At 33.9% G+C, this 24,176-nt stretch overlaps 1 protein-coding gene across 5 annotated transcripts in view; it reads left to right on the top strand.

Annotated features, from left to right (window-relative positions):
- The window catches only part of LOC111147309 (diacylglycerol kinase beta), a 630,133-nt gene that overhangs the window by 430,490 nt on the left and 175,467 nt on the right, over positions 1-24,176 (top strand). For all 5 annotated transcript variants that reach the window (XM_022503292.1, XM_022503290.1, XM_022503289.1 and 2 more), the window contains 2 exons: positions 14,451-14,541; positions 23,273-23,468. In XM_022503292.1, coding sequence (XP_022359000.1) covers positions 14,451-14,541; positions 23,273-23,468 — 287 coding nt within the window. The remainder of the gene's footprint in view (positions 1-14,450; positions 14,542-23,272; positions 23,469-24,176) is intronic.

Raw genomic sequence — 24,176 nt, 5'->3', positions numbered from 1 at the left:
CTAATGTGATACATGCTGATACAAATAACTTTGAAAAAGAAATAAAAAATAATTTCCTTCAAGAGCTGTTATTTGTGACGCATTCCACCTTGAGGATTTTTGTTAATCCTTGAGTTTGCAAATCCATAGTCAGGAGTTGTAACCTGGATTTATATAGATGTGGGCACTATCTGTAGCTTTCAAGGAGACTGTAAAGCATCTGAATTTTTAGGCATGATCCTTTACATGTGAATCATGTATATTTTAGGAAAGAAGGTTTATGATTCTTATCAAATTCTCAAAGTATCATGACCCCCTGAAAATTAAGAACTGCGGCTCTGTTTACCTCATGTAACTCATAAAGCTAATTAGAGACTAATTGTCTCAAGTGTCTAGATTTTGTGTGTGTGTATATGTGTGTGTGTTTTACAGGTTTATTTTTACAAAAGTGGGAGAAGAGACTTTTTAATGCTTCACTTGGATTTCTGCATACATGGTAAACAAGTGAGAACGTTGAAGCCATATTAAGTTGGAGATGATGGGAAATTCAAGTTGATTCCAGTGGTAATAGAAATCTCATACACCATCTTTACCTGTGATTCCAGGTCCTTGCTTTTGTATTATTTGCAGATGGTTAAAAATGCAATCATTAATGATCACGGGTATAGATATGGTCCATGTTTTACACTGGCATAGAGAAAAAGGTCAATATTTTTTCAAGTTCTCAGACTTCAATTCTCTTTCTGTGACGCAGAATTTGAATTATACTGGTGGTTCTGGGCTGGCTCTTGCCACTCTGCTTCCATCCTAATTCATATTTTGGGTATCACTCCAACAATGACTGAGTGAGGCGTGAAGCTGAGGATTGCAATGACAGAGACCATAGTCTTAGAAAACAGTCATATTGACCGATGCTCAGAACTCTTGAGTCCCATCTCATGTCTGGCATAACTTACAGCAAATTAAGATTTGGCTTCCTCATTCACTAGAAAAAAAAATTCTGCAATACTTTTCTGTCCTAAAAATCGAAGCCCACAAGGGATCATTTTATTCCCATCATTTACTCTTCAAATATTGAGTGCTTAGGAGTCTAAAGCGCCATGAAGGAGATTACAATGAAACTGGCAGGGAGAGCCCCTACCCTCAAGATGTTGACTGTCCAAGAAGAAACCCATACATGTTCACAATATTTTAAAGTGATAAGTTTCAAAAGAAAGATATATATTTAATGTTTACAGCCAGTGTCATAAAGTGGTGTTAGGACTACCAAATATATTCATTTATGTGACACATTTGCAGATGGTGACCTTCTATATGATAATCTTGGTGCATTTTCTTAGAAAATTCTGTTTTTCTGAAGTCTGTTGCTCCACGACTTTTGGTTCTTGAGATTTATGCTCCCGTGCAGTCTGGTCCTGAGCTTCATTAGCACCTGATTTACCATGAGTGCAGATGGTTATTGGAAATAAAAAGTCAGCCATTTCCTATGATTAAATCTCTCCTGGGCTGCATCTCTCTCGTAGCTATTTCCTTACTATTGCGTATGATTCATTTGCAAGCAGAACAGTGATTATTATATGATTGTTAAATCTAAAGTGGAAAGGAAAGTAGATTATAAGAAAAAGTCTAGTAGCTTATTAATATATATTATGTGCTACAGTGAAATGATTTTACTGAAGTATTAGCAAGATGATAGATTTATGGGTGATGAGAGAAAATTACTCTATTGTGACAATTGAATGTAAGAAAAAGAATTCAGAATTTTTCTTTTCTTTCTTTTTTTTCTTTTTGTTTGCCTTTCTTTAAGGGGTTATTGCTTAAATCAATAATCCCTCAAAATGCGTCCTCATTGTCACTTGCCTCTACTTTGGGCAATAATATTACTGTGAGTCTAGAAGGCAAAGAAGGGAACTACAGGGTTGTTAATGGCAAAATCTATATATTTTTTTGAACTGAGAGGAAAGCAAAAGTTTGTTTCCAACAGAAATATTTCACTAGTTTTATCTGATTGGAAATAATCATTACTTTTTCACATGATACTTTTATGAAAACAGTGAGTTTGGAAATTTCATCATACTTTAAGAATTTTGTATATTCTCCATATTATACTGAATTAGTAAAATTGATGACCACATATTAAAAAGCCAACAAATATAAGAACTTGTTAATTTCTGTATTCTATTTCTGTATTGATTGCCCTACATATTCCTTTTCTGCAAAGTAAAAGTTTGTTTGTTCAATTGAAAGACAAATACAAACCCCAATCACTAGAGCTTGTTTCTCTCTTACTCATTTCCATTATTATATTTATTTAGGTTACTTAGCTTCAACTCTGAGGGTTTGAACACAAGGATTGTGAAGAATGAAATTCAGCTATCCCTTTGGTGATATTTTTGTAACATGTTTTGCTTCCATTTCCTGAACATTCAAAAGAACATCCACAGACCAAAGAAATGTAAATGTTGCGTATGCACTGCAACTAACAGTATTCATCATACAGCTAAATACCTGTCCCTGACATGCCAGGACAATCTTGCAATGAGCTAACTTTCTGTCTCTTCTTGGCTCTTTGTCCTTCTTTCATTTAGTTTTACGTATCTGCTTTCTACCACAGGGCCTTTGTGCTTGTAATCACCTGTGCCAGACATGTGCTTCCCTCCCAGTAATTATAACCTCTCATAAAGTATCTTTACTTTTCATTCTGTCTTATATTACCATAGCAGTTTCACAATATTTGTGTAATTGAGAAATTCCTGTCTTTCCCACCACACTGTAGGGCAAGGACCATAAGCAGAGCTATGTGTTTTACTGCCTTTTGTATATGTCGCGCTTAGCATATTATAATATATGTAATATCTTTTTGTGTCTTTTCTTCATTTCTACTTGGCAGCGCACCAAACCTTGTGACTTAAAACAATAACAGTTTATAATTTCTTGTGTTTCTGTGGGTTGGCTGGGCAGCCCTTCAGCAGGAAACCAGTGGATGAGCAGCGTTTAACTCGCATATTGGATCTTTCTCCTCACATCATTTTTCATCTTGGGCTTCTTCACAACCTGGAGTCCTTGGTACAGGGCTCCACAAGGGGGAAAGTGGAATTTACAAGCCCCTTTAGGCCTAGGCTCTGGAACTTGATGCCATCACTTCTGCTCCATTCTGTTGGTCACAGTAATTCCCTAAGGCCCAGGTTCAAGGGATTGGAGAAAGAGATTTACCTCTAGAGGGAAAAGTGACACATTCCCACTGCATAGGGGCATACCTACAGGACTGGGAAGAATTTGTGGCCATTAAATAATCTACCATTGTGTTCAGTAATATTTTAATTATTAATACAATTGTAATTTAATTTTGAAGTCCAGGAATCAGCTGATTAAAATGTTTATATTTTGTTATATTTGTTTTGAGCTTTTATTTTATATATACTCTGCTCTAAGAATGAGAAGAGATGGAGAAGTGGTTTGTTAATTCTAAGGGATAATAGGCAATCTCATCTCACGTTTAGACAAATAATGACTATAAGCAATATGAGAATAGGAACTTTATTTTAATCACTCATGAACTTCCAGCAACTAAAACAGTGCTTGGCACATAAGAGATTTTCAACAAGTATTTGTTGAATGAATGAGTAAATACAACTAATAGACATCCCTTTTTGGTTTTTTTCTTTCGTGTTCCTAAGGAAGTTGCTTTTTGTTTTCATCTGTATCAAATGATTAGGTTCTAAATTTTTAGGGAAATAGCTGAGTGGGGAGTAGAGTTCCTACTCACATATGTGATATCATGAATCCATAATAATGAACTCTGGCAAGATTTAGTGACACTAAAACATATTATATAATTATGAATAATCTTATGATTATTTTATGAATATTTGACCATTCACTAAAAAGTGCCTCCAAGAAATTTTCTTTTCATATTGATGGATACAAAATGACAATGAGATATTCTCTCTAATCTGTGTAATCTGTTCAGAATAGGAAACATCTCTAAATGAGTCATTAACCTAAATGAGTGACTATAAATATCCAATAATATTCAGAATGTAATGACTTCAACACTTAATATATATATAGGTTCAGATTATACTACTACTTTTGTGGACAAGGATATCATTTTGTTCTGCCTCAGTTGAAAAATGCAGATGATTTTTATTTAAATTCTGGAAAACAATGCAACATTTCCCCAAATATTTTAATATAACAAAAAAAATGGTGATTTGTTGATTTGTTAGTGGTAATATAAATTGAAAATAGTTTTATAAAGTATTTCCAACTGGATTTCATCTTCATGTGTTTGTTATCTGTTTATATGCACATGATTTCAAAGAGGAGGAAAGAGTATATAGGCTAGGCATATTTTTAAAATAAAATAATGGTTAATACTAGAGAAAAAAGAGAGGAAATGTTTCTGTCACATCTGTCTTAGAATTATCCAATGTGTACTTGAATATACCAGCACAATGATTAATGTCCAAATTACGTCTACTTCTGTCAATTAGTTTATGTACAAGTCAGCCTGAATATTTTATATAAGTTATAGCATATTTACTATAAACAAAAGGAGATCATAATATTTCAGGGAGTCATCTGGGTCCCTTAAGATATCAATCAGTGACAAAATATGCAATCTAAATAAGAATGGATTTACTGACTCAGGTGTTAGACTACATAATTCTTCAATTTGATTAAAAATACCAATATTTTCAATATAACTCAAATATCTGATTCCTATCCATTACATTTTTATACACAATAATTAATGTGTTTGTAACACTGGAAAAAGAATTGTCCCATTTTTTTAAGTTGTAGTGTGAGAGAAGTTTTAAGGTGAACAGCATTTTCAAAATGCAGTTATACTTCTTGTCACAGAATTGGAAAAGAACTGCTGATGTGTGAAGAAAAACAAAACGTAAAACACTTAACTAATTTTCAAAGAAGAGAAACAAGTTTTATTAGAAGTATTTTTTTAAAGTTGTGAAACCATGGTAGTCTTTACAGAATAAAGGTAAGGGAAATAATGTGTGAAGGAGCTAGAGAGGTGTAATTTTTTTCTTTATTTTTGCAAGTTTTACAAAATAAAGCACCTAAAATTTGGTGAAGAGAAACATTAAAATGCAGCAAGATATATGTTCTGATGAACATAATTACTAATTTAAAATTATAATACTGAGGAGAGTAATAGAGCAGTATTAATTGGCCTTTTAGTGATGGAAAGTATATGTGTTTTCAAAAATATTTGTATAATATCTTTTTCTCATGCTGAACTCCTTATGTTGTATTATGAAACTCTTTTATCTAGTGATTTGAGATGTCATTCATATTGTAATATGCCAAGCAAATGTCATTAAACATAACTATTTAATAATATGAACTCCTTATAGTTCTTAAGTATACAAAATTACCAATCAATTTATATTCCAGTTGTAGAGTTTTCCATGAGTCAGGACAGAAAACAGGAACTGTCTTTACCATAAGTCTGCTGAAACTTTTTGCATTTACTTAATTTCCCTGGAGTTAAGTAGGTACCTTTTACGTATCTGTTGAACTATATTAACACTATATTCCTATAACTAGTGCTTAAATAATTGATTGGTTTGGAACATTCAATAAAAGCAAATAGAACAGAGAAAAAGGGAAGGAGGGTGACAGAGACAGAGAAAGAAGTGAAAGAGAAGGAAGGAAGGCAGTTGGTAGATGGTAGAAAGAGATGGGATGAGCAAGCAATTCTTTCACTGTCTGGCTCAACATACTCAATTCATATTATCCAAATAGTTGTCCCTGCTGCCTCTGAAGGCTCTTGGACTTCCTAGCAGTCCTGCCAGCGGGCAGTATTTTAAGCATGTGATTATATTCTCATCCTCTTTTTGGTAAATACAAAAACATAATTGTATCATGGCACTCTGAAGTGATCAAGCTCTTACTCATTTGCTCAAGTTTACCAAGAAATACTATATATATATATATAACTTAAAATACAGGGGAGGAGGTAATAACTCCTTTCAAGAGGTTAGAATATAGTTCTGTCATTCAAAACGTCATATTCATAGACACCAAAATCCATGAAATCCAGATTAACTCCCAGATTGCTTGGTAATCATGGAATTAGAACAAAGCAAAAGGGATGGTTTGAGGAACTGTATTAGGATCTTTGGAAAACCTGACCAATTTCCTTCCTTAAGGAAGTCGTGCTTTTCCCTTTTATTGTGTACATGCTTAAGGCACCCTGTAAACTTTGTTTTAATGCTTACAACAATTAATATAAAATAATTTATTTTCCTGACTAGAAATTAAGAGTTGTGCAAGCAGAGATTTATTTTATGTATAAATGTGGGTGCCTGGGTGGCTCTATTTTATGTATAAATGTAATTCCAATGCCTTTCATAGTACCATGCCTAGATTAGGTGCTCAAAATATTTAATAAATGAGTTCCTATCCCACCAGAGAGAAGAGCAGTCTAGCTTCCCTTGGTGTCCAGATTTAGGCATGGAGACATGCTAATTATTAAATTTGTAGCTTTTTCCTATTTGTTTTTATTTATTTATTTAAAGATTTTATTTATTAAACAGAGCTAGAGAGAGAGAGAGAGAGAGAGAGCACAAGCAGGGAGGAGGGACAGAGAGAGGAGAAGCAGGCTCTCCACTGAGCAGGGAGCCTGATGTGGGACTCAATCCCAGGACTCTGGGATCATGACCTGAGCATAGGCAGAGACATTTAACTGAGCCACCCAGGTGTCCCTCCTCTTTTTGTTTTTAAACATACCGAAGTCAGTGTTCATGCAGTAGACACTTTCTAGTTATGAATAAAATAATCCACTTAAAGTAGAGCTTTCTTTTATACTGAGGCATACAAAGCTTAATTACATTTTCACTATCGGTTTTGGCTAGGCTCTACATTTTCCTGTTTATTTTAGTGAGAAGTACTATAACGTAAGTATTTCTGCAGTGATCTCAGAGATCCTGGTGTATTTCATCAATTCACATATCACCAGATGACTTCATTTCTAAGTTATTGGATGTATGGGATGGGTGAAGGTAAGACTTGGGAACTTAATAGCTGCTTAATAGTTGTTCCAGGCTTCACTGACTGTAATGAAAGCATCAGATGCAAATGGAGACACTTCAAAAAGGGATGTTTCATGACTTTTTTTCCAGGATTATTTCAAATATCTATACATGGAAATAATTCTTAGAAAATTCAGGGGGGACAGCAAGTCAGATGACAAAAGCAGATTCAGTTATAGTGGCCTGTCTAGGCAAAAGATAAGCACAAGAAATTATGCTGAATAGAAATTCTCCACCTTAACTCCTTTATTTGTTACCACAGAATTTCACATCTAGAAAAACAGTATTGCGTGACAAACAGATCTCCGCATTTAGATTTTCCAAATATTTCATTCATAATAATTTGTGTGACAATTCTCTTATAAACAAAAATGAGCTGTGCATCAGCTGCAAGTAACAGAATACACAAAGTCAACCAAAGTTTATTTATAAATCTCACATGAGTAGAAGTCCAGAGACGGACAGTTTCAGAGTTGGCTGATAAGGCAGTTAACTCTCTCAGGGATCTGGGTTAACATCTCTGGGGTTCTCTTGCTTTTTCCTTCATACTGGCAAGATGGCTGCTGCATCTCCAATTACTATCTCCTTGCTTGACAACATGCAAAAACAGGAAAGGAGGGGCAGAGCTTTTACTTTGTATGTGACTCTTTACCAGAGTGGAAAATCTTTCATGGAAGCCCACAGTGTACTCCCCTCAGGTCTCTTCGGTCCTCTCTAGATTACATTGTTATCTTTAGTTGGCTTATTTCAGGAGAGAGGAATAAAACTTCTTTTAGAATAGAAATATGAACAAAGGAGTCCTCTAATGATGACCTATCTGACCTCTAACATTTCCCTTTTGGCTTAGAAAAAAAGTTTCAGGTGATGCTGCATTCATTATTATATTTGATGAGAGACAGTATGGGGAAAAAGCTAGGATTTCTTGAGTTAGATTATGCTCCTTCCCATGTGATGTTGGGAGAATGAGTTCTCAGCCTCCCTGGGTTCATCTGTGACAGTGCCATGCTCAGTAACAGTAGCAATTATTGCTATCATGGATTTCGTTTACTCTTTCTAACAATTTTCTTAGGGAAACTTTTAATATTATGAAAGATTTAATAGTAAAGATCTAGTTATTACTGAAAGGTATTCTATTGTAAACATGCTTGGACATTGCTTAAACATTTTATAATTTTAGTTTTGTATTTCTTATAATTATTATCACTGCTCTTTGGGAACTTACTGTGCATATATACTTCCTTAGTATGAACTTTGCAATGTGGCATCACTAGGGCTTTTCTACTTTTCCATCCTAAGTCTCCCGATTATTTCTAATAAAAAATAGAGAAAACATTTAGGAAAGAAATAATCGATTTGCATTACTATAGAAAGTTCTTATGTACAAAACCACTTATATATAATAGCATATTCTTTCTTTTATAAAGGGAATTGAAAAAACAATTGAAAAATCATACTGAAATTTTTTGATCTTTCAGTGCATCCTTTTGTATGAGAAGTTTCTTATATAAGAGTAATTCAGGTTAAAAATTGTATTTTTAGAATATCCATCTTTTTTTTTTTTTTTTTACAAACTAAGATGGAGTATGATATGATTCTTCCTGAAGTTTCTGTAGCTTGCTTCATTATCCCCTGGGGACTTACCAAGCATATCTTATGAATGAGCATTAGATACAAGCATTTTTATATGTCATTAAAAAAAATTATACCTTTACCTGTTGTTTGGAGGGATGAAAAATGTTTGCTCTCTTTAGTATGAATATAAAATATCCCCACTGTAGTCATTACAGCTGTGTTTCTCCCTTATGAAGTAATATTATAAACATTATTCACTTGCTATGAAAGGCGTATCAATTGTTATTTAAACAACAACATGGGTTTCAAGGTATCAGTCAAATGTGTAGTATCCGAGGATGTAGGATCTAGGGTCCCTTCTGCCACTAGTATGTTCCTATGGATAGTAGTTTCCATAAAATTATAGCTTCAAGTTTCTATAAGCAAATATAACTCTTTACATACTTAAATGTTTGATCCTGTGATTTTTTTATAAACTGGAGTAAAAGTTGTCATTCATTCCAAAATCTCAAACTTTGAACCACCTTCTTCAGGACTGTTTATTAGTGTAGGTATAGTTGCCAATCAAACAAATAAATAAATTGCTCATTTCATTAGGTTGGGTATGGTGTTCATTCTTAACAAATGCCTATTACTGTAGTACGTACAGATGACAGCTGACCGATTTCAAGAAGTGATAAACTGCAGGTGTCCCCAAGCCTTTACCCCTGCATTAACCTACCACTGTGGCCATGATAAGGCCCTGCTGCCCTGACACCCTGCTGTACGCCACCCCTACCCACCCCTGCCCCATGAGAGTTTCTCCCTCTTGCCCGAGGGATCCACCCACGCAATCCCCACTGGGGCCCTACCACTCCGCTTGTGTTGTCTTCTTAAACATAATACCTCAGTACGCTTAAGAATAAATACCCTTATAACCAATGTTGTGTGTAATGCCTTCTGCTAATGAAACACAAATAAAAGTGAATTGATTCTATGACATAAATGTCCCACTTTCAACACTGACCATATTGCTGTGAGCCAGGAGTGCTGCATCTTTTATCATGGACATTGTTAGACAAGTTTACAATTCCTGTACTATTCCTACCATGTTCCATAGAATCGGGAGATGTAATTTAACCATTCAAGTGAGTGAGTTATTAAGACACCTTGCTCTCCATGAGATAACAATTTTCGAACCAGATTTGAAGTAACTGTTGAAATACTTTCAGAGCAGGACAAAAGTGAAAGAAAGCTAATGAAAAAGATGAGATTTTTGAAACATCCTTAATGAGTAGAAGAGTGTATTGGTTTTAAATCCTTTTTAACTAAGCTACTTAAGACCTTGTGTGTTTACTTTCATCTGAAAAGCAGTGATCAAAAGGGTTTTATTTTCTCATCTGATGAGCATGTTATCCATATAATGTAGATGGAATAGCTTAATTCAAGGGTCTTGGAAAGGGGATTCAGGTGTCTAACAGGCAGCCTTTCAGTTTTATACATATTAAGTAGTAATATATTAGTAATTTTATATGTATTTATAATATAATAAAAATAAAAGCAAGATATCTGTGAAAAAAAAGTTGACCTTTAATTTAAAAGTAATTTCACTGAAATAAAACTTTCTGTGTGTTTGACTTTTGAGCTTTCTACAGCAAGATAAATGAGGCAGTTTGACCTCTCTCTGTATGTTGCATTGTCATTAGAAATGAGCTTAATATCTAATTAGGCTCTTTGTTACTTTTTTTGAGAAATGCACCATCAATTCATGTTCCGTTTGTTTGTTTTATGTTTGCTGCATTTACAGTACTTCGTGGACAAAAAACAAATCAAAAGACATATATACCAGGAAGAAAAATTCAAAGGAAAGTAGAAATTAAATTACCTATTTGAAAGTTCAGAACTTGGAGAGCTAAATGTTACCTAAATTTCATAATAACGAGAATGATTCTTTGCTTGAATAAATCTCTGATCGTTTATATTTCCCTGAGGATATGTAAAAGAGGCAAAGTTGCTATTAGTAAGAAAATCTTGATAAATGTGAGCTAATTTTTTTCTGAATTTTACCCAAACATCTGGTAGCCAAGCACTTTAAATATTAAACTGAAACCTGTAGACTTACAATTAAATTCATTGAAATAGGGTTTTAATGTATTAATGAATTAAAATTATAATAGTATGAATTACTTTTTGTAGAACACTTGTCATCATACCTGCAATCACAAAAGCTGTCTAAGAATACAATAAATTTGACTTTGGCATGGCTATTTCATAGTGTGTTAAATGTCCAGTTACCTTACTCTTAAAAAGTCCAAAGCTATAGATAGGTTCTCTCTGACAAATTTGAGTTTGAATTATTTGGATCATTTTCTAATGTGAGCCATAAAAATAAATAGCATACATGTTTAAATGTGCTTTTTTGCATTTCTACAACCTAAAGACCAGTTTGGTTGAAAAAATAAAATTTAACAGCTCTTAATTTGTCATGTGGAATCTGATTCTATGTGTTTTTTATTACCTCCATATATTTATCTAAGTGAAACATAAAATGGTTGTAATAATGGAGAATTTAAAGCTGCTTTTGCACATGAGCAGTAATGCTAACTAATATGGTGAATAAAGGCTGAATGTAAATTCTCAGAATTTCTTTTTTTGCGATGTATTTACTAAAGCTGATATATTTTGGTTAGCTGATACAAGCTCCCCATCATCCTAATTAAGATATGAAGAATTTTGATGGGTAGAGTGTTAAAAAAATAGGGAGTAATCATTTATGTGCAAAAAGAAGTCTTGTGTATATATGTATTTGCGTGTGCAAATGTGTGTGTGTGTATTTAATTTTCAAACTGTAATACAGTATACATTAGCTCCCTGACAGAACGTGTCATAATATAAATCCAAAGACCTTCTTTTGCTGGAGTAATGGTCTGGTATTCCCACATGTACACTTAGAAATAACTTGGGGGCGCCTGGATGACTCAGTTGGTTGGGCGACTGCCTTCGGCTCAGGTCATGATCCCAGAGTCCCCAGATCAAGTCCCCCGTTGGGCTCCCAGCTCTATGGGGAGTCTGCTTCTCCCTCTAACCTTCTCCCCTCTCATGCTGTCTCTCTCTCTCTCTTAAATAAATAAATAAAATCTTAAAAAAAAAGAAAAGAACGAACTTGGGTGTGGTAGAAATTAGTACAGTCTAATAATACAATTAGATTCCTATCAATGCTACCTCATTTATTCTCCTAGATTGAGCCTCTCTTCTTCATTTCCCTTACCACTTTGTTGAGGCCTTCAATGATATTTCCTTTGTACTATTCCAATAGCCACATTCCTGTTCACACTCCTAGGAGCATTCAACATTTTAGCTTTTTTACTCATTTCTGCTAAACTTATTGCTCATATAACAGAGCTGGCCATGTCACTTGACTGGTAATAAACTTCTGCCAGCATCCTATTAACCTAGAATATCAAGTCCAAACCCTTTTACTTGACATACACGTTCTAAAACAGACCCTTGTTAGCTCATACCCAACATTCTCTTAAGTTATTCTGCACTTCTGAAACTGCCTAGAACTTGTCTTCTTTCTTTGCCTTCTTTGACTTACCATTCAAATGTTGCCATCTCTTCTCAAACTCTTTGGACCCTCCCATGTGAAAGTAGTTGACTCAGGGGCCTGGGTGGCTCAGTGGGTTAAAGCCTCTGCCTTCGGCTCGGGTCATGGTCTCAGGGTCCTGGGATCGAGCCCCACATCAAGCTCTCTGCTCGGCAGGGAACCTGCTTCCTCCTCTCTCCCTGCCTGCCTCTCTGACTGCTTGTGATCTCTGTCTATCAAATAAATAAATAAAAGTCTTAAAAAAAAAAAAAGTAGTTGACTCACTAAAATGTTTCCCTGTAACACTTGGCTCATATTTTTGTAGAGCGTTAACTTTTTAATGAACTTATATGCACATCATCATACAATATTCTGAGCTCCTTGGAGACAAAGATAATTGTATCCATATTTGTATTTTTAGAACTTATCACAGTAGACATATGGAAGTCGATGACCTTGCTAAATATTTATTGAATGAATGAATGGATGAGTAAATGAATCCAGGAAAGTCTGGATAAAATGTTAGCACAAAAATGTTATTAGAAAACTTGCTGAATATAGAAAGACAATTCCGAACAATCATAAAACATCTACTTATTGTTATTCTAATGTTGTCTCAAAACTACTGTGTATTACTAATATTTCCCTCTCAGTATTTAAATGACATATTTTCATCAGAGTGATGAGTCAATAGGAAAGTGTTTTTAATTTTTGTAACTTCAGCCAGTGAATAAATTTGTGAAATTACATATATTCTCTGAAGCAAATATTTGCATTAATTTAATATAAATTTGCATATAGGCTCAGGCCCACAGATCTTGATGTTAAATGTTTGCCCCTGTTCTATCTAATTAGCCATCATCTATTTTTAACTATTCAGATATACGAACTCAGGTCATAACTCAAGGAAAATATTCTCTAGAAAAGAATGAGAGTTCAAGGTACTAATAACCTAGGAATAAGAAGTTTTCAGATTACCGGCATGGGTATGGCAATTGAGACAAGAAAGGCTAGTGAAAATTTTGTAAGGAAATAAGATCTTGTATGAGGCTATATTGCTGAATATATCTGGGTAGACAAGATTTCTTTTATGACCTGTAGTTTCATATCACAGGAGTCTATTCAACACAGTGTAATAACAAATACTATATTAGTTTCCATATTATTTTCCATAACTAATAAAAGGGCTGAATTAAGAAGGAAGGTCCTTGCCAAATGTATTTTTAATTGTTGAGATGTTTTACATTGTATTGTGAAAAGCACATATCAGTATTTCTAAGTCAAGAAGAGTACTTTGAGAGGTATATTTGAATATGACAAAAATTTCTGTTTTACCTGTATATGTGAAAACATGTATCTCCTTTTACCTGTATTTTCTTCTAATTGAGGGCATAAAACCTTGTTAAAATATGTATAATTAAAAACTGCATTTTTTCCATGAGAATGAATTTTTAAGTCCAGCATTGGTTAATATAAAAATCTAGTCAATCCTTGTAAAATTACATTAAATGATCATAAATTTATTTATGTGGCACAAAGAAAGAGATAGTTTTTGGGTCATGGGAGAAAATAAAGTTTGGTACCGAAATGTTTTAAACCATATTTTCTTTGTTACTCTTGTTATATTGATAAAATACTATTACTAACTTCTTTATTTTTTATCTTGTATCATAATTTCTCACTATTGTTCATAGAAAGGAGGACAGTATCTTAAATAAATAATGAATAGTTATCCCAAATTTACCAAATTTGAGCTGTATGGATAACCATGATTTTTCTTCTTTTTAATATGCTATTAAAAATATTCTATTTAATATGCTATTCAATCATACCAATTTCTAATGAATACATAACAACTTAGAAAAATTTAGCATAGTTATCTTAGTCTCATTTTTCTCATAAAAAGCCCCAATTGTTTTTTCTCTTTATGAGTACAGAGTGGCTGGTCTAAATCAAGTTGTCTAAGAACAAGCTAAGAATTATAAGCACGAAAATCATATTTTAAAATCTGAGCAACTGATATATAGAAAAGTCAAAGGTATACTTGAATCTGTCAGATCAACACATTCCTGTAATTCCCTCAGGGGAAATCATACAATTTGACACCAACATTTAAGCTTTGAAAATTATGTGACCATCTATTACATTATGAATGTTATATGTCCTCAAACCTTTTTTATGACTTATAATACAAGACAGGACTACTCAATTAAAAAAAAAAAAATCCCTTCTGTTATTGATAATTGCCTAAGCTGCTTCTTCCTTTCCTTTTTCAGAATGAAGAACAAATTTTGGTATTTTGAGTTTGGCACATCTGAAACGTTCTCAGCCACCTGCAAGAAGCTGCATGAATCTGTAGAAATAGAAGTAAGAAAAATGAGTTATATTTTATAATACAAGGAAATGGGTTGAGCTTGGTTATCAGTACGTTTTTGACATCCCATGTAAGGAGTTATGCTTTAACAGCCTACATGGCGTTAACTCGCAATTCTGAAATTACATTTCTGTCACTTATTGGGGTTCTAGCACTCTCTGAATTATTAATATAAAGTTAAGTTTTGAGTATGAGTTATTTTAATACAGTGTTAAAAGATGGGATGTGGAAAATGGAGAAGTCTGGAAATCAGTGGAGAAGTTACTAGGCATAGTGTGGATAGAAAAATGTAAAATAAAGTATTTGAGGAGAAAGAAAAAAATTTGCAAGATATGTATTAAAAAAAACCTTACTTTCAGGTGTCAATATCTTATAACCTTTAAAACCCAGTTCACAGAAATTGTGCTTACTTTCACGAGTAAAAGTTAAAAAAATACTTTTCCATTCCATTCCCATTCATTAGCTAGATTTTTCTCAGTTCCCGAGGTTGCCATTTCCCCATTACATATATAGGAAGTGGAAAAGCCAAAAGAAGAAAGCAAAGATAGCAAGAAAAGACACACTTTGAAAAGATTTGGAGCAAATAGGTCTACCAAAAAAATAGAGATACAGTACAACTAAATTTTTTGGAGGTGGGTTATAATAGAAAATGATTTAGTTTTATTGAGAGACTTTAGGGGGTAAAGAAAAAGGACACATTATTTTGTGATGAGTGGCAAAGACAAACCAAAGGAAGAGAATTATGAAACCAGAACACCTAAATACTAGATGATATGATTTGTGAAATACTGGCTTCAACTCTTTTTTTAAAAAAAATAAACGCATAACTTGACTACTGAGACCTTAATCATTAGTGGTGTATATTCAGGTAATAAGTTTGGTAAACAAAAGTAGTTATGGACCCATGAGATCATAATGGCCTGGCAAAATTTTTCATTATTCTAGCTTTCTTATTTATTGTTAAATGATAATGATGGCAAAAGTGGCACTATTTCAAAATAAAATATTTTTGGACTCCTTTGGTGGATGAATTGAAGTATTAGAAGTAGAATTGATGATCATGGAATGGAAAACACCCTTCATCACTGTATCAGATCATAACCCCAAAAAGGGATATAATCACAAAAGATGAAGGATTTGGGATCAACATGGACTTTCTGTGATTACTATTCATCAAGATTTATATATGTATATATTTTATATACATCTGTAGAGAATGATATATTTAGGTAGTTATATATGTGCATATATATTTATAAAAATAAAAATATCCCTTTATCTTAAAAAAATTACTTTAAGAATTTCTGAATATAATGGATTTTGATCCTTTCTTACCTTCAGAAACCTATGCTCAAAGACAATCCATAGCAGAAGGCAAAAAAATGAAAAAAAAAAAAAACAATATGGCTTCTGATTGAATGTAGGGTAGATGTTCTGAAGCCTCTCACAGCTCTCCTTACCTCATCCTACAGCTGAACACAGATTTAAAAAAAAAAAAAAAAAGTTGAACTAGGAAAAGTGGATGTTCCATGGTTAAGAAAACTTCGTATTGCCAAGATGTCAGATATGTACTGTATGATACCAACATATGATGTTCTGGAAAAGGTAAAACTATAAGACAGTAAAAAGATCACTGGTGGCCAGGGGTTGTAGGGGGAGGGTGGGATGAATAAGCAGAGCGAAGAGGATTTTAAGCTGTTACAATACTCTGTAAAACAAGATGATGTTAGATAAATCTCATTATGCATTTGTTCAAACTCAGGGAATAAATGGCAAGAGTGAACCCTAACGTAAACCATGGACTTGAGGTGATTGTGATGTGTCAGTGTCAGTTCATCCATTGTAACAAATGCACCACTCAGTTGGGGATGTTGATAAATGGGGAGGCTGTGCATGTTGGGGGGCAGGTGGTAGGTGTGAAATCTCTGTGCCTTCCCTTCAATTCTGCAGGGAACCTTAAGCTTCTCTAAAAAAATAAAGTCTAGATTTAGAGTGTAATATTATGCATGTCAAAAAATATAAAAAAATGATTAAGGAAATATAACCAAGGACATTTGAATGAAAATAAAAGGACACTTTTTATGAAAATAAAAGTTATGGGGCACCTGGGTGGCTCAGTCGGTTAAGTGTATGATTCTTGATTTTGGCTCAGGTCGTGATCTCAGGGTTGTGAAATCTAGCCCAAGGTCAGGCTTCATGCTGGGCATGGAGCCTGCTTAAGATTCTCTTTTTCTCCCTCTGCGCCTCCCCCTCTTCATGCACATATACATGTTCTCTGTCTCTCTCTTAAAAAAAAAAAAAAAAGTTATAATGATAAATTGAGTGGTTTTGTTTCACAGAGCTTTTTACATTTTATAGAAAAACTACTTAGAATGTTACTCCTAGAAATCTGGATAACTAGAATAAGTTATTCTTCTAGGGTTGTGCTTCTATAAGCCCTCCAAGTCTGGCTTCCCAGCTCTGCATTTGCTGGCTTATTCTGGCAACCATTGCAATAGCATTTATAAATCAGAACCAGCACTGTGCCTTTCCCACTTTACTGTTGCGTATCTCAAAAGTACAATTATAATGCTATATATTTATCTCAATTCTTAAACTTGAGGGGGAGTATGTATGTTTGTGTATAGATGGTAATGCACAACCTGCTTCTCCTCTCACTTCCTAATGAATCTAGTCTATCATATTAGCAAAATATGCCTTTTTACCCTCAAGATTACTTTATAATTAGATATAACAAAACATCAATTTGGGAATTTGATTCTCTTTGCTCTTGCTGCTTACTTGGCCTAAAATTATACCAACTATGATTTGAAAATACATAATAAAGGATAAAAGTACGAGAGTACCTCAAGTAGATATATGTTTTATTAGCAGCTTCTTCAAAACAGTCTACTGTGTGACCCTTTATTTCACTTTCCTCTTCCATGTAGGAAACTTTCCAAAAGGAGTGAATATTTGGAATAAATCGAATATCATGGGATTATAGTTGATAATAATAATAGCTAATGTTTTTTCTATTATTAACTGTACCTAGTTTTTGGTGTAAGGAACATGCATACATTATTTGATTTAAACCTTTTGCAAAATTCTATCAATTAGAGAGATTCTAAAATATCTGCACTATAGAGATAAGCAGATGAGAATGTTATTTAATAATTTAGGAGTAACAAGAATTGTATTGCTGCTAAAATGCTTAAATCTAAGGAAACAAATAAATTGAAATTATATATACATATATAGTATATATACATATATGTATATACATATATAATATGGTAAGTTATATATGATATATATAAAAATATACATAATATGCATACCTATATATGATGTGAAAGAGTGATTAACCAAGTTGAAGTTTTCAAAATTAAAAATTTTAGTTACCCTCTAACTTTTATAAAAGATAAAGAACTAAGAAAACAAAAAGCTTTAAAATTACAAGATAATATGTTAAAAGCAAAGTTTGTATTAAATTATTTGGAGCATAGATGTACAGCTAAGAATCTCAGGTCAACATCTGGAACTGAAGTTATAAAGTTTGTGGGCTTCTGATTTGTTCCATGTACCAGGCAAAATTCATGAGAGAATAAAATAGCCCATTCTCCAAAGTATTTTATTTTTTGGTTGTCATTTAGACTTGGGGGGGGGGTGGTATATTTTAAGGTTTAGAATTTACATTCTAAAGTACTATGATTTTTTTTTTAAGATTTTATTTATTTATTTGACAGAGAGTGAGAGAGCACAAGCAGGGGGAATAGTAGAGGGAGAGGGAGAAGCAGGCTCCCCACTGAGCAGGGAGCCCAATGCAGGGCTCAATCCCAGGACCCCCGGATCATGACCTGAGTCTAAGGCAGATGCTTAACCATTTGGGCCACCTAGGTGCCCCTAAAGTACTAGGATTTGTTCTAATGATTAATTACTTCTATGAAACCAAAATGATCTCAGGAATTACTAAAGGGCAAAAAGCATCAGGGAAACAAAATAAGTTAGGAGAATTCTACAGTTAGGATTGCTATTTCCCAGTAATCTGGAAAACACAAATCATTTAAAGGCCATGGGGGCAGACTTTCATAGCTCAGTCTCTGCCCCACACACATATTTAGAGTACCTTCCTGGTCTTACCCATACCAAACCACTGTCTGGAGCTGGAGAAGTGAAACTGTGAATGGATATTTTTTTAAACCACTTTATTGAGGCATGATTGACATACAAAGGGCTGTACATATTTAATGTACATAATTTGTTGAGTTTGAGGATAAGTACGTACCCATGAAACCATTACCGCAATCTTTTCCATCCTTAGTTCTTCACATGCCCTGTGTGTGTGTGTGTGTGTGTGTGTGTGTGTGTGTGTGAGTGAGTGTTTGAGAAAACCATTTAAAAGATCTATCCTCTCTTCTAAAGCTTCCCAGATGATTTTTTATTTTATTTTACTTTAATTTTATTTTACCTTTTTTTTTTTTTTTTTTTTTTTTGGCCAGTGGAATTACAGAAACAATAATGAAAAGAGACAGTAAAAGTGTGGACCTCAACAAAGATGCTCACTAAAAATAAAAGTTGAGCCCATTAAATCCAAAACATAAAAAATAACTTCTTATTCCAGAAAAGGATAAGAAACTTAGTGGGGGTGGGGTACAGTGTTATTTTATTAAGATTAAAACATCATAATTATTCTTAAGAGAATGAGGAAGAAATGAAACAAGGAAAAAGGAGTGAATGTCCAAAAGGTGAATGTTCTCTTCTGTTTTTACCAGAAGTTATTTTTAGTAAGATAATTTCTGGTCAGAATTCTAATATCTTAGCAATAGCTTTTAGCTTTCACAAAATCTACTAAAAAAGGAAAGCATGTAAAAGTAAACTGGTTTTCTGCTAATACTTAAGACTAAAACTGGATGGCTTGAGCCAGCAATATTTTATTATTATCAACATGTTCAGCAATTGTGTGTGTGCATGAGTGGTACAGGCCTGAAATTTTCCTTTTTTCTGGGTTTGCTTTCAACCTTCTCTTGCTCACCAACCAGCTTCTGTTCTGCTCTGAGAGCTATCTTGTGATTACCCAGAATCAACACTTCCATCACCACCACTGGACTACCAGCTAATAGTCAACTGACCTAGAAGGCATGTCCTGCGCCCCTGTATCACACTATATTTTGTAGCTACAACTTGTAAAATGCACAAAAAGCATCAAACTTACTCACGGGAAAATATAGGGTACCCCACCTTCAAATATCAGAAGAGACACTGTTGGAGCATTTATGTGTACATGTGTATTTTAGTTTGTAGATTTGCTGCTGTTGTTTTCTGAAAACACATAATTTTGTCTTAGGAATTACATATGGATTTGTAGAAACTCTAGAAAAGTGGGCTTATATAAGTTATTTTACTCCAGGTTATTTTATATAGTGAATAAAGCAATGTTTTTATGTTTGATTAAACAAAATTAGGTATAATTTTTATCTGATCTGGGCATAGAATTAGACTCGCTGTAGAAAAAATATTTATGGTAGATCATTAATTGTATCTCGTCAAATTTATCCACACTTAGAGCTGTCCAAGGGTCTTCATAATTTTGAATTCACATGGCATGCTAACTGAATCTGAAACAAGACATTTTAAAAAGTTTGTCTTTAACACCTCTGTATAGTATGGTACAAAGTAGGCTTATAAATAAGGATTAAAATACCCTAGCAGAAGAATTTAAACCATCTTCTTTTCTTTTAAGTAGATTTGTTTCTGGAATAAGATCTTCCATTTTAAAACTGAAAAGAATGGACAACGGCCTCACAGCATTGCACTCTGCAAATAGCTCCCATAGTACTATATGTTAACGACCTTTTTTCTATGTAATAAAAATATTCAGGATTTATTGACTAACCGAAGCTGTTAGCTTTTAGGCTTTTATATTCTTTTCCTCTGTAGCTACCTTTTTAAAAATCATAAATCTTCAAAGCGGATGAAAATATTATCTGACACAGTATTATAACTTGTTTATAGTTCATAGCCTTCACCCCAGCTTTTATTTCCATGCACTGGGTTGGTGCGCCAAAATTCCTGGTCTCCATCAGAGCTAGCTCCGAAATTTTCCAGACTAATGAACATAATGTTAAAGCAAACAGAGGAAGGTAACCTCGGGTCAAGAACTAGTGGAAACAAATCATTAATAAATAGCAATTTATGTAAGTACATTGTCCTGCTTGCCTAGGAACCTCAGGGTTCATCAGTCCTTCTTTGGGAACTTGAGGATTTTTTTTTTTTTTTCATTTTCCCAAAAGCTGCTCACTCTGGTTCCTTGAAACTACACGTGATAAGACTCCGAAGAGTGAAAACATGAATAGTGTACACTGATGTCTTTCAGTTGTCACATGTAACTCCCCTAGTTCAATTAAAACAAAAAGCCTGTTTGCAACTGCTCTCCTTTGCTGCAGATGAACAAAGAAATACTCCTTCACTAATTCTGCAAGTAACTTGTCACAGTGGGGTTCTAAGGCCTAGTCAAATAATTGTCTTAGTGTACTACCTGCTGTGTTCAATATTGAGTGAAAATGGAAGCCAGGCCCTAACTCTAGCTTATTTCACAATTCTTCTGTTATTTAAATGATTTTAGTCAGTTTGGGGAAAGCCAGACCTTTATAAATTAACAGCAGGGAAATACCAAAGGTGTCAGATTGCATATTTATCATCTTTTTCGTGTAATACTTAAATATGTATTAAGAAGTGACTGACATAAATTAGGCAGATTTCAGAAGCCACAGGCCGTGGCTTGTAGAGGACCCCCTTCTGCTTGACATTTCATCCTTGTCAAAGATCAAATTATTTTAATTTAGGCTGCAAATTATAAGGAATGAAGACTTCTTTGTGGGAATTCCCTGTGGTAATCTGACTTTTGTTGTTACTGCTGCTTGTCAGTGTGCAAAAGATATAATATGCATGCAAATAAGGTTAAAAAATATGTACTACCTAATTATCCAGCCAGTACATTCCACTTGAAGACAGTGGGAGGCCTGACACACAGTATGTGTTTGATTCATTGAGGCCTGCAGGGTATTTACACAAGATTACTTTTAATTATGAAATTAATATCTGTTTATCTAGAATATATAGTGGTAAGTGAGTATACACATGAGCAGAATTCTTTAGTAAAAAGAAATCATCTTAATTTGATACATGAAAAGGAAGAAAAAAAATCGCTTTTTTCTAGGGGGGAAGAAAAGGCGTCATCCAGACCTCGGTTTCACCCCCTTTGAAACAAATTGAATGAAAACTTGGCACCTTCTCTAGAATTTGTTTCTAGCCCTGCCAAGTAGACTCAAGATGTGTTGCTTTATTTCACAGTTTTTATGTTTTAGTGAACAAGATGCAGTATTCAATTCAGTACGAAGAGGCAAATGTGGAAAAAGAGCAGGGTTTTTTTTGTTATTTTTTTGTTTATTTCATTTTGGTGGAGCGTTATCGCTTCTAGGTTCAGAAATCGTCATTGCCATGAGAAAGAGAAAGATGAAGTCAGTATCAGTGCTTCGTTTTGTTTTGTTTCTGAAATAAGATGTGGCAAATAAAACAGTCCCACTGCAAATATACTTCAGTCTAGGAAATGCATATCCCTACCAAAGTTCTTTGTAAAACAAAGTGTTATACATTTGCATCCCTTCTCCTATCAGCTTATGTACAACAGACAAAGGGAGAATGATATCTAGGATACATTTATAATATCTAGGATACATTTATAATATAAGTACCACTTTGGAAACCTCAAAGCAAATGAATAAGTAATAATTCCAAAAACACAGTATGGCCTTGCACTCTTCACACATCTCTGTCAGTGGAAATGAGCAGAAAATTCAAAAAAATTAAAAAGCGGCCACTCAGAATATCAAAAAGCATTGTGTATTAGCAAGTTTCATAGTCCTCATAATCAAAAGGGTGTTTTGTCACCAGGCAAACAAACAAACAAGAAGTCTGACTGATTAATTATTTTCATTTCTCAATCTATTGTTACAGCAGCTGTAGAGTAATGGTGGATTGGACATTGCCTCAGCTGTCCTTGGCATTTCTCTCACTCAGCCTCACTGGTCCTCCATATTGGTTTAGACAACAATGCCTCTCATTGTCTGTAATGCTGTGCTTGGAACTTAATCTAGTACAAGAAACCATCCTTGGCCACTCTGATGTAATTCGGGTCTCTTTGGAATAGTGTTTTTTACTTTACTTTTTTTTCTCCAAAGTCTATTAAGTCACTTCTTCCTCTGCCCAAACAAGTGAGATCATGAATTATGAATTCTGTTTCCTCATTTTGCCCCAGTAGTGGCTTGCAGTGTATTCTAAGTAGGAGCCAGTCCTTAAAATTTCTGCCGGAACATTGACCCGACTTCCTAGACCCAGCCTCTTTTGTAACACATGGGAAATTTGTAGCTGGTTATACAGACACTAATGCGTGTCCTTCCTAATGGTTTCCTATAAACAAAGATAGACTGATGATTTAATTTGATCATGTTTAAAGACATGTTTAAACAATAACTGATTAATGTTCATGTTTACTTTATCTTTTATATTGACATTTAGAGTAATCATTTAAGTGTCCTTGAAAGGTTTACATAAATATGACAAGATTTTGGACTTAAAAACTCATTGAAAGATAGGTAAATGCAAAAAAGGAAATCATGGAAAAAGTGATCAAATATCTTACTGTTTCTGTTTGTTTGTTTGTTTCTTTTTCTTTTTACTGATCAGTGTGATGGAGTACAAATAGATTTAATAAACATCTCCCTGGAAGGAATTGCTATTTTGAATATACCAAGCATGCATGGTGGATCCAATCTTTGGGGAGAGTCTAAGAAAAGACGAAGCCATCGCCGCATAGAGAAAAAAGGGTCTGACAAAAGGACCACACTCACAGATGCGAAAGAATTGAAGTTTGCAAGTCAAGGTAAGTTTTCTCACATTTAATTGTGTTAACTTGTTTCTTTATTTGCTTTCAAAGGCTACTTTAAAAGGGTTTTCCGTTGCACCGTGGTCTATATATTTATGCAGTTATATTTTTCATAGTATCAGATATGTATGTGTGATTAAATTATATCATATTCTAAAATCGAATATAATGTGGCTATATTTTTTATGGGTTTTTTCCCCCTTTATTCTCCCTTTTCAGATTTCATTCTGTTTATCCTCCTTCCCAAAGAAAACTGAATATGTGTGGGTATTTAGTGGATAATACTATAATATATTGCACATTAAGTTCTGAAATGTGATCATCTTGGTCAGGATGTTTGAGTTGTTGTAACAAGGGCCTTGTTAAGGCTTTTCTGATGTTGTGTTGCAAGATTTTTTATTCTTGGCTGGGACATCAAAGCTATTTTACATTAAGCTGTTGTTCTAAGTACTGTGCAGAATGACATGTTTAAATGCCCCATAAGACATTTTGGTCATCTGTGGCTATTCTTCCAGAAATTTTATAACAGTAATGAGGAGACCTGGGAAACAGATCAAAAAATACTAGCAAAATGGGAGAGAAAACCTATGGATCAGAATTTTCAATTGCGTTGTAATGTAGGTCACACTTGGGCATGACAATCAAGTATTGTTGATAGATTTTTATAGATAAAGATAGCAAATTGGTAATATTCTAACAGTCATG

Source organism: Enhydra lutris, unplaced genomic scaffold, assembly GCF_002288905.1.
Source record: "Enhydra lutris kenyoni isolate GAN:26980312 unplaced genomic scaffold, ASM228890v2 scaffoldscaffold16, whole genome shotgun sequence".
Taxonomy (NCBI): Eukaryota; Metazoa; Chordata; class Mammalia; order Carnivora; family Mustelidae; genus Enhydra; species Enhydra lutris.
Note: the sequence above shows the minus strand (reverse complement) of the source record. Positions and strands in the feature narration are given on the sequence as shown.